The sequence below is a fragment of the Astyanax mexicanus genome, chromosome 8 (assembly GCF_023375975.1).
Source record: "Astyanax mexicanus isolate ESR-SI-001 chromosome 8, AstMex3_surface, whole genome shotgun sequence".
NCBI lineage: Eukaryota > Metazoa > Chordata > Actinopteri > Characiformes > Acestrorhamphidae > Astyanax > Astyanax mexicanus.
Genome location: NC_064415.1, coordinates 40,298,044 through 40,311,346, shown reverse-complemented (window position 1 = coordinate 40,311,346; position 13,303 = coordinate 40,298,044). Strand labels below are relative to the sequence as shown.

The following is a 13,303-nucleotide window of genomic DNA, read 5'->3' as shown; positions in this document are numbered from 1 at the left end:
AAGAGCTGCCAAATGTGCAATCTGGGCTAAGACCCTCCAGGCCCACAGCTGGACACCTCTAAACTAGAAGATGGTTGGTTATTAGCAAAGTTAGCTTAGCCTCTTGAGTAAACTGCTAAAGCTGGGTAAAGGCTTAAAAAGCTGTGATTAAAAAGCAGTAGCAGAGTGAGGTGTTGATCCAGGAGCTTAGTCTTCACACAGCACACGTTATTATTTTAAAGCTCCAGCAGCATGGAAGCCCAGTTCCGCATGGCTTCCTCCTCCATGACTCCTCTTACCCCTCAAAGCTCGTATGAGCTGCATAGGACTGGTGGCTGACGGAGGACAGCGAGCTTTGGTGGTAGCTGCTTTCATAGCGCGTCTCCAGGTTCCGCTCCTCCTTCTGCACTTGCGAGGATGCCGACATCCTGAGTGGATCGTGGCCGAGCGCTTTCAGTTCAGGACTTTCCTGTGGACCCCTTTCCCTCTCACTTTTGTAGCTTAAGTGAGGATCAATGCAGTGGGATTTAGATCAAGGCAGAAAGAAGAATTGCATTCAAAAGTTTATGTACTTACCAGAGGTTGAATATAAGCAGATACAGTCACTGATGTACATGATCTATGTAAGAATTTGGGCTTTTCTGAGTATGTTTAATGATAGGACTTTTTCAATGCATGGAACCACAATTGCTTTCTTGTACCTGGTACCTGATTTGTTTTATCCACCTTGACGACTTCAGTTTCTGAATCAGTTTATCTGATTTTGCTATTTATAGGTATTTGTTTGAGTAAAATGAACATGGATGTTTTATTCTATAAACTATGGACAACATTTCACCCAAATTCCTAATAAAAAATAGTCAATTAGAGCATTTATTTGCAGGAAATGAGAAATGGCTTTTAGATCTCAAATAATACAAAGAAACGTTTATATTCATAAAGTTTTAAAAGTTCAGAAATCAAGATTTGGTGTTTTTTTTTTCATTACAGTTTTCATACATCTTGGCATGTTCTCCTCCACCAGTCTTACACACTGCTTTTGGATAACTTTATGCTACTCACTCCTGGGGTAAAAAATTCAAGCAGTTCAGTTTGGTGGTTTGATGGCTTGTGATCATTTATCTTCCTCTTGATTATATTCCAGAGGTTTACAATTTGGTAAAATCAAAGAAACTCATCATTTTTAAGTGATCTCATTTTTTTCCACAGCTATAGCTGGTGACGTCGCTAAACATTATCACTATTATCTTCATATGAGATGATGACACAGTAAAAATGGACAGTGCTGAAAGGATGGTGGACTAGATTCTCAGTTGGTCAGTTTTTATACTGTCCAATAGGTGCTCTGCAAAGTTTACACCGCCACATTTTATGATGCTGCCTTCGTGTTGGAAACATTGGCTATGTTCAAAAGCCTAGGATGGAGCCAAGTTGGGACAGGTTCTCTGTAGCAGTCATATAAAGAGTCTCATAGCGCTTTTTTTCCACCATAAGAACAGTTCAGGCTTTTAAAAACCGTGGTGCTTTTCAGCGAACCAGTCCTCATTTCCACTAGTTTTAGTAGAACTGTCAAAATGTCACATCATATGCTCAGCAGCGGACACTATTTCCCCTATCAAAGAGTATTATCAACCTGTAGCCTGCTCTTATCCCCAGCTAGCACTGCTGGAGCAGCACTAGCATTACCCGCTAGCAGCCACTACTGCTAATGCTCCAGCCTTAGTGCTAAAGAAATTTGTTAATCTAAGCTTACTGTAATTAAACAAAAGCGATTTACTCACCCATATAAACAGTTTTTTTAGGAGAGAAATCTGTGTAGATTACTATTCAGCGCTCTTTTGACTTTAAAAGAAAGGTTTTTTTTATTTCAAGTTTGTTTACTTAGCTTAGCTTTACTTAACTTAGTAAGCTATCTCCCCACAGCCACCCAGCGGCGACACCTGCTGAATTAAAAGTTCCTTTGAGTGTCTCCTAAAATGCTCCATACAATCCAGTGCGCCTTATATAATATTATATAATTATAGTGCGGAAAAAACAGTACTTTTGTTGGTGGAAACATGGCAAACAGTTCCAAATGAGGTTCTCCAGAACTGTGCCTGTTGGCCACACATTAGAAACAGGCTAACAACTTGTCCTTGTGGTGACATCACACACAAGTGTTACAGGCTCTTTTTTTCTCATACTAAATTCATGAATAATTGTAACACAATAAAAAAAACAACTCTTTCCCGTTTTTGTTTCCCGTTATTTACACCCAAATTTCGTGGTATTGTATATTTTTTTTCCCCTCGCCTCGTTGGCGTGTGGAGTGAATTGTGGGTAACCGAAGGCAGCAAAGGATACATCAGTTGTGTCTTTCAAATTGCATCCGTTTTAAACTTTGGCTGCTGGATATGAAGGAACCTTCAATTTGGAACAGCATTTATTGACACAGCGGTCGAATGTTTAATTATTTAATGCCCCTAGGGTTGCAACGGTATGAGATTTTCACGGTATGATAACCGTCTCGGAAAATACCGCGGTATCACGGTTATCACGGTATCACAGTTTGTTACATATATTATTAAACTGACCCTTAAAGAAATTACAACAAAGTTTTTTTGTTCAATTAACTATTTATTGTAGAAACTACACCATCAGGTGAAGGAAACCATGTTTTCCCACTACTCTTAAGGGCATTAAGAGTGTATATATATATAAAAAAAAGTTGGTATATAACCAGATACTGCAGAAAGAGGGGATTTATATCTGACATGATCCTCACAATAGAGATTTCTATTTTAAGGCTTTCACACCTTAAAACCTTCAACATATGAAAAACAGGCACGTCAGAATTTGAAAATGAACGCATGTAAATGAATGGCGTCTTTCACATCCAGTCCGGCTAGGACCTTTACACGGACACGTGAATCCATCGTAGCACGCACTTCACGCCTGTACCTGCGTGCCCAAATTTCGGATAACTAAATAAATTACCGCATGGGTTGTGCACGACTACAAAGAAGTTTTATTTAGGTTATTTAGGTAAAATTATAAACTGAACACATACTTTGCGCTGCACAGCGGGGTGGTGTTTTCGAAGATGGGAGAACAGGTTTGATGTATTTCCTCCTTTAGCTGTGACTTTACGGCCACATTGATTACAAGCTTGTTGATTACAAGATTACAAGTCTGTTTTCAGGCTGTTTGAATGAGCGAAATATGATCAGAATTATGTTAATTAACACTAACATAGAAGCATAGAACTATTATTTAATAAAAATGATTTTTAAGAACAGCTAAACACAGTGCGGAGAAGTTCACGTGCGAGAGAGAGACACACAGAGAGAGAGAGAGAGAGATTTGCGTGTTCTGATGTGAGCTACTCACAGGTAAAGGTTCTCTTTTATCTCCTCGTGCTCATTTTAGTCCAATTCATAATTCTGCAGTTTCTCAGTGTTTTCTGTCGTATTTTGCGGCTAGCGCGAGCGCTTACAACTAACACCGCGGACCGCGAGGTGCAGCCGCGCTGCCGCTGTTATGCCGAATCCGACTCCCTGCTCAATCCGACTCCCGCTTCGCGGACAGAATCGGCACAACACCTCCCGCTGTAGAACTGCAGGAGTGAAAACAGCGCTTATAAATAAGTTAGTTAAGTTTCACTTTCAGTTTTCGTTATTTGGTTCGTTTTCATTAACAATAATAATTGGTTACTTAGCATTAACATTGTGATTATCACACCAGAGCTTTATTTAAAAATAAAATATATAATTAAAAAACAGATGCCTACATCTCAGACTATTTTCTGGAGCCCAACCCGACCCGGCCCGAGGAATGTGGTGGGAAATCTCGGCCCGAACGGACCTGATTTCGGGTCGGTCCTCGGGTCAGGTCTGGTTCGGGCAGAGAATCTAGGCTCTAGTCTGATGCACTTTCTGCCATTCTCACCGCTGTGTGCTGAGTAGCTGAAGCGGAGCAGAGTTGCGCATGCGCGGGTGACTTTCTCCGCTGGCTTGCGTTTTACCGGTAATAAGCAAACACACACGGTATGATAACCGTGCATTTTAATACCACGGTATACCGTGAAACCGGTTACCGCTGCAACCCTAAATGCCCCCCAACAAAAATTCTTATTATGAGTGGAAAACTTTTGATTTTTCAATGAAAGGGGGGCATGTCAATAAAAATGCTAATAAATGCAGTCTATTTGGTTTTCTCTCATCCAGATATGAAACAAATAAAAATATTGCTCAACTAATAATCATAATTTGCTTTTTGTTTGTTTGCAGTAAAACAGCAAAACAACTCAAATAAAACAGAATAATTAAAAAAAATAATAATTTATGAAATTCTCAGGGGGTTGTTTTTTTTTTTGGCCTGAAACCATTTTAATGGATTAAAGATTACTTTGTATCTACAAGCTTCAAAGTCTGAAGTTTAAAATTGCAAGGTGGACTTGAAGGCAGCATTAATCCCAATTTGGCTCGCTTGGAACCACAAGTAAGCAGGCACTAAAAAAGTATCCAATTCCAGGTACCAAGTGACAGAAAAGCAAGCTGGTTCCATGCATTGGGAAAGCACCATTACACTGCTTTTTACAATTCATTTACGTCTAGTAATGTATTGTTATGGATTCAGTTCATGTTTATACATTGGTTCATCATGTGGACTGCTTTACTGTGGTTCATCATGCATTAGCATTCATTTTAGGCCAATACACTGTTGAGCTAGTAGCTTACAACTTACAATATTCAGCTTTTTGGACCTTATACTTGTTCTTTGAACAATACCTGTTACTTTTACTACATATGTTCTTATTTCTAGTTTCTTTTAACCTACTCTGGTAATTTCTAGAAAGAAAAAAAACATCCACAATGTTTCAAACATCATTAGAAATATGTATATTAACAGTAAATAACTAAACTGACATGCATAAACTGTAGATAGTTGAGATACAGCTCTGTTCATACAGCTCTGGAAAAAAAACAGAGACCACTTAAAAATAATTTCTTTTGTTTCTTTGATTTTACCAAGTTCTCTGGAATATAATCAAGAAGAAGATAGATTATCACAAGCCATCAAACCAAGCTGAACTGCTTGAATTTTTGCACCAGGAGTAAAGGCATAAAGTTATCCAAAAGCAGCGTGCAAGACTGGTGGAGGAGAACATGCCAAGATGCATGAAAACTGTGATAAAAAAAAACAGGGTTATTCCACCAAATATTGATTTTTGGACTCTTTTTAAACCTTTATGAATATGAACTTATTTTCTTTGCATTATTTGAGGTCTGAAAGCACTGCATCTTTTTTGTTATTTCAGCCATTTCTCATTTTCTACAAATAAATGCTCTAAATGACTATTTTTATTTGGCATTTGGGAGAAATGTTGTCTGTAGTTTATAGAATAAAATAACAATGTTCATTTTACTCAAACATATACCTATAAATAGCAAAATCAGAGAAACTGATTCAAAAACTGAAGTGGTCTCTTATTCTTTTCCAGAGCTGTACTTCATCTTGGGAATCATGGGAAAGCTGAGAAAAACAGATATTACTACAACACAATTTACACATAATACTAGTTCACAGGTGCTAAAAAGCATTACAGCACTCTAAGCTCTGCATTAGGCTTCAACACTTGATATGGGCTTTAGCTAACTAACTGAATATGGCATTATGTCATAGGCCTTAATTACAGTACAGTCAATTTCATGCAACCCAAAGATTTGGGTCACAGAGAAAAGAGGAAGCATTTCTGACATTCAGTTTCAGACATTGCTAATATTGCTAGTACAAAACCTGTACTGCGGACGGCATTTAAAAGCATACTCATCCAAAACATAGATTTTCATTGGTCCAAAATACAGGTAGTCAAGTTTCCCAGCAGAATGAAAATGCAATTCCTTACCGAACTCCAAATTTTGCAGGAAAAAAGGGAGAGAAAAAAGCAGCTCAACTCCAAAAGTAGGCAAAATCCAGGCAAGGCGTAAGGGGCAGCCGACAGCAGGACGGGGACGGGGACGGGACTACCCAGAACAAAAATAATGCTGCCACTCGGCAGAATGCAGAGTACAGCCGCGACCTTGTATGGCCAGCAGGCCTGTTAAATATAGCCTAGGGTTGGGGGTGGAGGCCTAGCCAGCAGGCAGCCTATAAAAGAGGACAGAACTGTGGGAAGCACCAACTTCAACTCTGAATAACATCTGTAACTGCAAATGACTGATTATTAATATGGAATTAATATGTTAAAATGTTTCTCAAAGCTGTTTCTGTTTTTATTTTAAGAACAACTTGCAACAAGGAAATTCAAACCAGGGTTTAGTGGGCCCTGACTATAACTTTTTTTTAAAGAGAAAAAAAAATGTGTTCTTTAAATGCTGCACTAGAGAGATTGAAATCTTTGAAAAGATTAATGTGCTGAAATCCCAGTAAGTTACAGAGGGAGGAGTCGAGTGGGTGGGAACTGGTAAAGAGTTAACTGAGAAGAAAGTGCCTTTATTTAATGATAACGGTTTGTTAATTAACTATACAGAATTCCTAGCAACCTATGAAATATCAGTGACACCCAAGAACTTCTCTATTCCTATGGATGAAATCCCCTCTGGGGTATTAATAATGGTCTGAGGTGAAATCAAGATACCACCTACTTTTACACCTGTAGTTAACCCAATAAAGACTTCAATTGGCAAGACATGCTTCTCCTCTGAATTTAACAATAATGTTTTATTTTAGAAAACATTGTCTCAGTTCCTCATGTTATATACTGGAACCAATATGGTTGGACCAACTTTATCTTTGATTGCAGCACACATTCACTGTGGCATTGTTTCAATAATCTTCTGCAATGTCACAAGATTTTTTTTTTTCAATCCAGTGTTGCATTAATTTTACACCAAGTTCTTGCAGAATCGATGATGGTAGAGTCTGACCACTGCACAAAGTCTTCTCCATCCAGCACATCCCAAAGATTCTCAATGAGGTTAAGGTCTGGACTCTGTGGTGAACTCTCAATCCATGTGTGAAAATGATGATCTCATGCTCCCTGAACCACTCTTTCACAATTCCAGCACCATGAATCCTGGCATTATCATCTTGGAATATGGCCATCTGGGAAGAAAAAATCCATTGAGGGAATAACCTGGTTTATATTCAGTTTATTCAGGTAATCAGCTGACCTTATTCTTTCAGCACATACTGTTGCTGAACCTAGACCTGCAGACCAACTGCAGCATCAACCTCACATCATTTACTTACTTAAATCCAGGTGGCGATTTATTTTTTTTTAGCCAGGAAGTGTATATAAACATACACACATTATATATATATATATATATATATATATATATATATATATATATATATATATATATATATATATATATATATATATATATACACACACACACACATTGGATCGTAATAAATCTTATGATATTGCAAAATCCTATTTTAACAATGTCAAAGTGAAGCAAATATGTGAACATTATGAACTATAGGATCTACCCAACAAACATGGATAAGTTGAAATAAACTCAAGATTGAAATTTTTAAAACAACGCAACTTGTAGCAACGCTGTAAGAAAGTAGACAACATTTTGGCAAAGATAATTTAACTTTTAGAGATGTTGGCCCTTTAACTTAACTTGGAGTGAACTGAGGGGGAAGAAAAACAACACGTTTACTCAGTACACGACATCTGCCATGTGTCGCCAGCAACACCCTCAACGAGCAGAACGTTCTGGGACAGATGCTCCTAGGGACGGCACAGATGCTTGGTGAGATAAGTGACATTGCTCAGATTCAAGTCACTGAGGACAACAGCTCAGGATGTTCACCAGCGTGATGGGCAGTCAGACGTAGCTCTGATTTGTTTCTCCCCCCTCGCGAGATGAGCTACAAGAGACAGTAAACACTTCTAACTTTATTTATTGCATTTCAGACTCTGGCCCCTTTCCTAATCCTGGCCCTCCACTGACTCTAAATAACTCACTAAATCCTAATAAAACCTTTAACTTTGACATATGTTTAACAATGAAATTCCAATGTAATTTGCATAAAATCACAGATATTTTATTTCCACAGCAAAATACTGCACATAAACACTTGATTCCATAATGAGGGGAGAATAACATCTGATGTTACGTAGTTCAGATTCAAGCCCTGTTTTTAAGGACTTCGTCAGCACATTACAAGCTAAGAACACTCCCACCCACACACACACACATTAAACATGTTGAGATTTAAGCCTGTTATACAACCACAGCAGACAGTATTGTCCAGCTGTACTCATAAATATAATAGAGCAGAGGTAATAATAACTGTGTTGTTTTGTGTTGTATGGTTTTGGATTGTGAGTGTGATGAATGTGTGCAAAAGTGTACATGTAAATGGGATTTTAAATGGACCAGCAAAATGTAGGATTATGGGTCAGTTTTCCCAGACTGGGATTAAGCCTAGTCATCAAAATGCTTTTTTTCCCCCAAGACTAGGCTTAATCCCTGTCTGGGAAACTGTCCTTAAAGGAGAACTCCGGTGTAAAGCGGATTTTGGGTGAATTAAAAAGTGATAAAAAGTACTTAACTTTGTTGAACAGACCTCCCCTGCTCTCCTGCAGCTTTCTGAGATCTAGTATTTTGTGCACTTTGCCCAAACAGGCATTTACAATGGATGATACGGTGCATGTCTTGCCCCTGAAGATAAATCGCTTTTTCCACCGTTATCCAGGCTCAAAGTAGCTCCACACTTCACTGGCAGAATCTGGAGAGCCCTGACATTTAAAACTAGGCATTTAGGACTTTAAAACTGCACAAGAAGTTTATTAAAAGCCACTGTTTGCATCCCAAAGTGAAGGTAAATCTCTGGGTGCTGCCATCTTAAATTTAAGTCACAAGAAGTCACGAGCGAAGAGCACGAACGAATAGGTAGGGTAGTTGAGCAGATTGCAAAATCAGATCCTTAGAAATGCATGAATTCCAGTTGTTGTTAAAAAAAAAATCTGGTTACTGTCGATATTAGAATGCAAAGCACCAACAAAAAATGACAAACACTGCTCAAAAGGTTTTACTATTCATGAACGATGGTTGATTTATTGTGACTTAAATTTAAGTTGGTGGCCCCTGGAGATTTACCTATGCTATGGGATGTAAACAGTGGCTTTAAAGGTTTAAAGTTCGTAATGCCTCGTTTTAAATATCAGGGCTCTCTGGATTCTACCAATGAAGTGTGGAGCTACTTTAAACCTGGATATTGGTAGAAAAAAGCAATTTATCTGCAGGCGCAAGGCATTCCCCATATCACTCATTCTAAAGCCTGTTTGGGCAAAGTGCAAAAAAAAAAAAATACTGGATCTTAGAAAGCAGCAGAAGAGTGGAGGTAGGCTATTCATCAAAAATAAGTACTTTTTATCACGTTTTACTAAACCCAAAGTCCATTTCACACCAGAATTCTCCTTTAAGAGTTTGGACAATTCCATACAGCGAGATCTGAGACAACTTAAGCACCACATACTGTGTATTTACTCCTGATGAGCCAAATTAGTAAGCAGTCATATCTAACAAATAAAATTAGGCATCAGTTCTCACTTAGGCAGACGCCAAACCCGTAAAATTTGTAATCCCCAGACTCTGGGTTGTTAAATTCTGGTCCTTAGGGCTGGTTTCCAGGACATGGATTAAGCCTAGTCTTGGACTAAACTGCAGAGCTGCCAGCACGAATTTAGACTTAATCTGAGTGTGGGAAACTGGCCCATAGGCTGTAAAATGAGGCCTGAACTGAACTACAGCACTGCAGCGAACCAGAGCTGAGACTGCTGTATGCATCCGACATTACAAACCTCAACTCACTGCAAGTTTTTGGACTGCCCAAGATCGGACATGAGGCATATATAAACGCTGCTACACTTGCTCCAGTACTGAAGCCTGCTGTGATGGTTCTTCGGCTGCTCACAGAGCAACTCTTACAGTAACCGGTGATGTAAGGAGTGAGCTCCTTGCTATTCTGCTAGGGCTAAGTTTTTGGTCTGAATCTTCGCCAGATGATCCGATATACCAGCTTCGATCTTGTCACACTGAGCTAGGAATCCCTGTGAAAGACAAATGATTCAAAATAAGAAAAATGATATTTTTAATGACTTTTCCATGCCTTCAAGGGAAATTTTCATGACCATATGATTTTTAAAACAGCAGTGCACACATGGACAAAAAAAATACGATTATCAGTTAAACAACCAGACTTGGAAGCTGACAGTGTGTCAGTGCAGTAAAAACATTAAACTGTGCAGATGATGGTGGCACCAGGACCTGAAATGAACTAGAATCACTGTTTTAACGTTAAATCTACAACATGTAACAATAAAAATAAGTATAACTGCACCTGAACAGTTTTTACAAGTCCCTTTTTCTTCATCCTACAGTCACTGAAATTCTCTGGCACGTTCTGCAAACAGAATCAGAATAGCATGACAATTCATTGGTAAAACAGCTGGCAAAACAAGCAACAACATGTTTGACATTATTCAGTAGTGATGAAAATTCAGTTGTTTAAATTTAATACTGCTGCTGATCAGCTCTTCAAATGAATATCCATACTTTTATCCATATGTTTAAGTTTGTGATGTTAACAGAAATGTACATAATTACTAGAATAGTTAACATGTAAATATTTTTAAAATGCCTGGGGACATATTAGTGTTTTTATTTAGTGATGGAAACACAGGTGTTTTTTCTGTCGAGTTTAGATGTTTTTCATACTTTTCAAATAAATATATTTTAAATCACTACCACTCTGCACAACATGGGTCAAAAATGACAAGCATTAATTTTCTATGGTACTTAATATATGGCTGAGTGTTTCTATGATATATCATTAAAATATATACCTTTATTTATTTTTGCTGAAATATGTATACAAATCCTAACTAATTATGACTACCCTCTCCACATGCATACATTGCTCACTCACTCACTCACCCACAGGATGGTCTACACTAGTGTACACTACACAGCGGTTATTATTTTTAAAGCAATTGATGCCATTTTGGCAATAATGCATGCATTATTTTATTTACATTTAAATATAATTATTAAATGCCACTACTATACTATACTACTATACGTGTAAATATACATGATTACAACCCCAATGTTTTATCTCCAGAATTTTACATATTTTTCGCACTATAAGGTGCACTTAAAATCCTTTCATTTGGCCAAAAATTGTCAGTGTGCCTTATAATCCAGTGAACCTTATGTATGAATTTTAATAGTCAGGTTGTATAGAGCAGTAAAGCCACTCCGCTGAAGTGCAGAGTGATACAGGAGTTTCAGTTTAGTTCTCCAGCACCGGGACTGGAGAAGTATTAGCATTAGCCACTAACCGCTAGATCTTTCACCATTCAGAGGTGAGTATTATTGGACTGTAGCCTGCTGCTAACCCCATCTAGCACTGCTGGAGCAGCATTAGCCAAGACCTGCAGAATTAGAGGGAAAACATGGAGACACACCTGTTCCTTACTAGTGTTGCATAATGCGCCTTATTATCCAGTGCACCTTATGTAAGAAAATAAACCAGAAAACAGACAGTCTGTGTGCCTTAGTACGAAAAATAAGGTAAACAATTTTTGTTTGATTTCAATTCATTTCATGATTTAACCCTAATCTCAACTGCAACCACTCTGAGTTTATTTTATTTAACAGTTTTCTGTACATAATCTGAATGGACCAAAATAAAAAGTGACTGAACCTCTGAAATAAAAAAAGCTTTACCAAGGCATCAATCTGTTCCAGAATCTTCATGAACTGCTCAGCAGCAACCTTCACTTTGTGATCCAGTTTGTTAAGAGCTTCAGCCTGCAAATCCTTCGCTAAGAAACCCTGGAAATAATCAGCATCACTTCAAAATGAGCAATCAACATGCACTTACATTACAGTAAACATCGCTGAGCTGAGCATACATACATTCTTCAGTCCTGTCAGTTCTCCATCCACTTTTTCCAGCTTCTTGGCTGTCTGCTCCACAGACTTCTCGATGTCTTTGAGCTTCTTCAGCTCTGCCTCCTCTTCTGGACTATTCTACCGGGCACAAATTCATGTATTATTCACACAATTGTCCAGACCTCCAGAACAATAAAACAAAAAAATTGTACGGAGTTAAAAATCATAAAAAGCAAAAAAATGCATTGAATAAGAAGACATGTGTCCAAATGTTTGACTGGTACTGTATATCTGCCTTACCCTTTTCCCAATCATCATAAGTTTACTTCCTTGTTTTATCCCAAAGCTGGAGAGACTTTCCTCCATCTCCTTCAAGGACTTTCCTACAGCAACACAAAACAAAAGTCTTTATTTAGTGTTTAGGGTGTTAAGAAAAGAGAAAACAGGTATGCAATGCTAAATACTAACATTTGAGGGAACAATGTGGTAAAAGATGAAACGTGGAATGCTTCCTACCTTTAAAAATGATTTTCTGTGAAGCTGAAGGTACACCTGTTGCCTCAGTCAAAGCTTCAGACAGGTCCTTGAGACAGGGCTCTGCTCCATCCTGACCTGTCAGTGTCAGACTGTGCTTTGAAGCGCCTGAAATCAAAGCAGAATAAAACACTTTATCAGAATTAGCTAAGTTACACAGAGCACTAACTACCTGTTTATTAACTCAACCAGCTGTTAATTCAGTTAACCTGGAGCCCCTGAGTCTGAACCCACAGTCTGTCTCTACAGCACAGTAAACAGAGACCCGCTCAGCTAACAGGCTAACACTAGCTTCGCTCTCTCTACACTTAAACTTCAGCTCTGTAAGTCTTTAGTTAAATTGGTATTTAAGTCCTGGAGGACATAAGAGACTAAGGAAGCTGCTGGAGACCATAACCCCCTGAGTAAACATGATTACCGTAGGCAACCGTCACTGTAACGGTGTTCTCCGCCATCGCTTCACATTAGCAGCCGCTAACAGAGCCGCAGTCAAACCGGATATAGAATAAAAGTCCCCTGTCAACTTTTAAAAACACAGCGCCGCTCAGTGTAGAAACGCAACAAAAATGTAAACACAATTAAAAGTGGTCCTTTTTCAAATATCGACACCTTTCTAAAGTAATTGCTTATATAAACTATTTTATTTTTTCTAACTTTTCCGGAAACACAAAAATGATATAGCACTTTTTATGACTGTGTATTATTTATTTGAGAGACAATATTAATAAAAATATTATATATTATATCAAATATGATTCAATATTCATTTTTCAAAAATACAAGAATGCTGTTTTCTGTTTCTGTAATTTATTTGCTGTATAGATTTTATAGTAGAGAGTCTAATATTTTACTATAAAATCTATAAGAGCAAATACATTAAA

The 13,303-nt window shown here is 38.0% G+C and overlaps 2 protein-coding genes across 4 annotated transcripts in view; both read right to left on the bottom strand.

Moving 5' to 3' along the window:
- myom1a (myomesin 1a (skelemin)) overlaps positions 1-6,006 on the bottom strand; it is a 78,695-nt gene extending 72,689 nt beyond the window's left edge. The window contains exons 1-2 of one of the 3 annotated variants that reach the window (XM_049482462.1): positions 5,867-6,006; positions 279-479 (exon numbers count right to left, since the gene is read on the bottom strand). In XM_049482462.1, the coding sequence (XP_049338419.1) occupies positions 279-406 (128 nt within the window). In that variant the 5' untranslated portion in view covers positions 407-479; positions 5,867-6,006. The remainder of the gene's footprint in view (positions 1-278; positions 480-5,866) is intronic. The other 2 variants (XM_049482463.1, XM_049482464.1) reach the window with 2 other exon arrangements.
- A 2,006-nt stretch (positions 6,007-8,012) lies between these two features.
- On the bottom strand, positions 8,013-12,942 carry bag1 (BCL2 associated athanogene 1). Its single transcript, XM_007260169.4, has 7 exons — positions 12,841-12,942; positions 12,405-12,530; positions 12,189-12,271; positions 11,913-12,026; positions 11,721-11,828; positions 10,330-10,392; positions 8,013-10,039 (listed from the first exon to the last, which is right to left on the bottom strand). The coding sequence occupies exons 1-7, from the start codon at positions 12,875-12,877 to the stop codon at positions 9,950-9,952; spliced, it is 621 nt and encodes a 206-aa protein (XP_007260231.1). The 5' UTR covers positions 12,878-12,942; the 3' UTR covers positions 8,013-9,949.
- Positions 12,943-13,303: the final 361 nt, after the last annotated feature.

Bases quoted from the DNA above. Each gene is read 5' to 3' on its own strand.
- bag1 (XM_007260169.4), bottom strand. From the start codon at position 12,877: ATGGCGGAGAACACCGTTACAGTGACGGTTGCCTACG. The intron at 12,027-12,188 runs GTAAGGCAGATA...TGTGCCCGGTAG, and splicing joins TTATGATGATTGGGAAAAGG to AATAGTCCAGAAGAGGAGGC. The intron at 10,393-11,720 runs GTAAAGCTTTTT...TTCTGTTTGCAG, and splicing joins TGGAACAGATTGATGCCTTG to AACGTGCCAGAGAATTTCAG.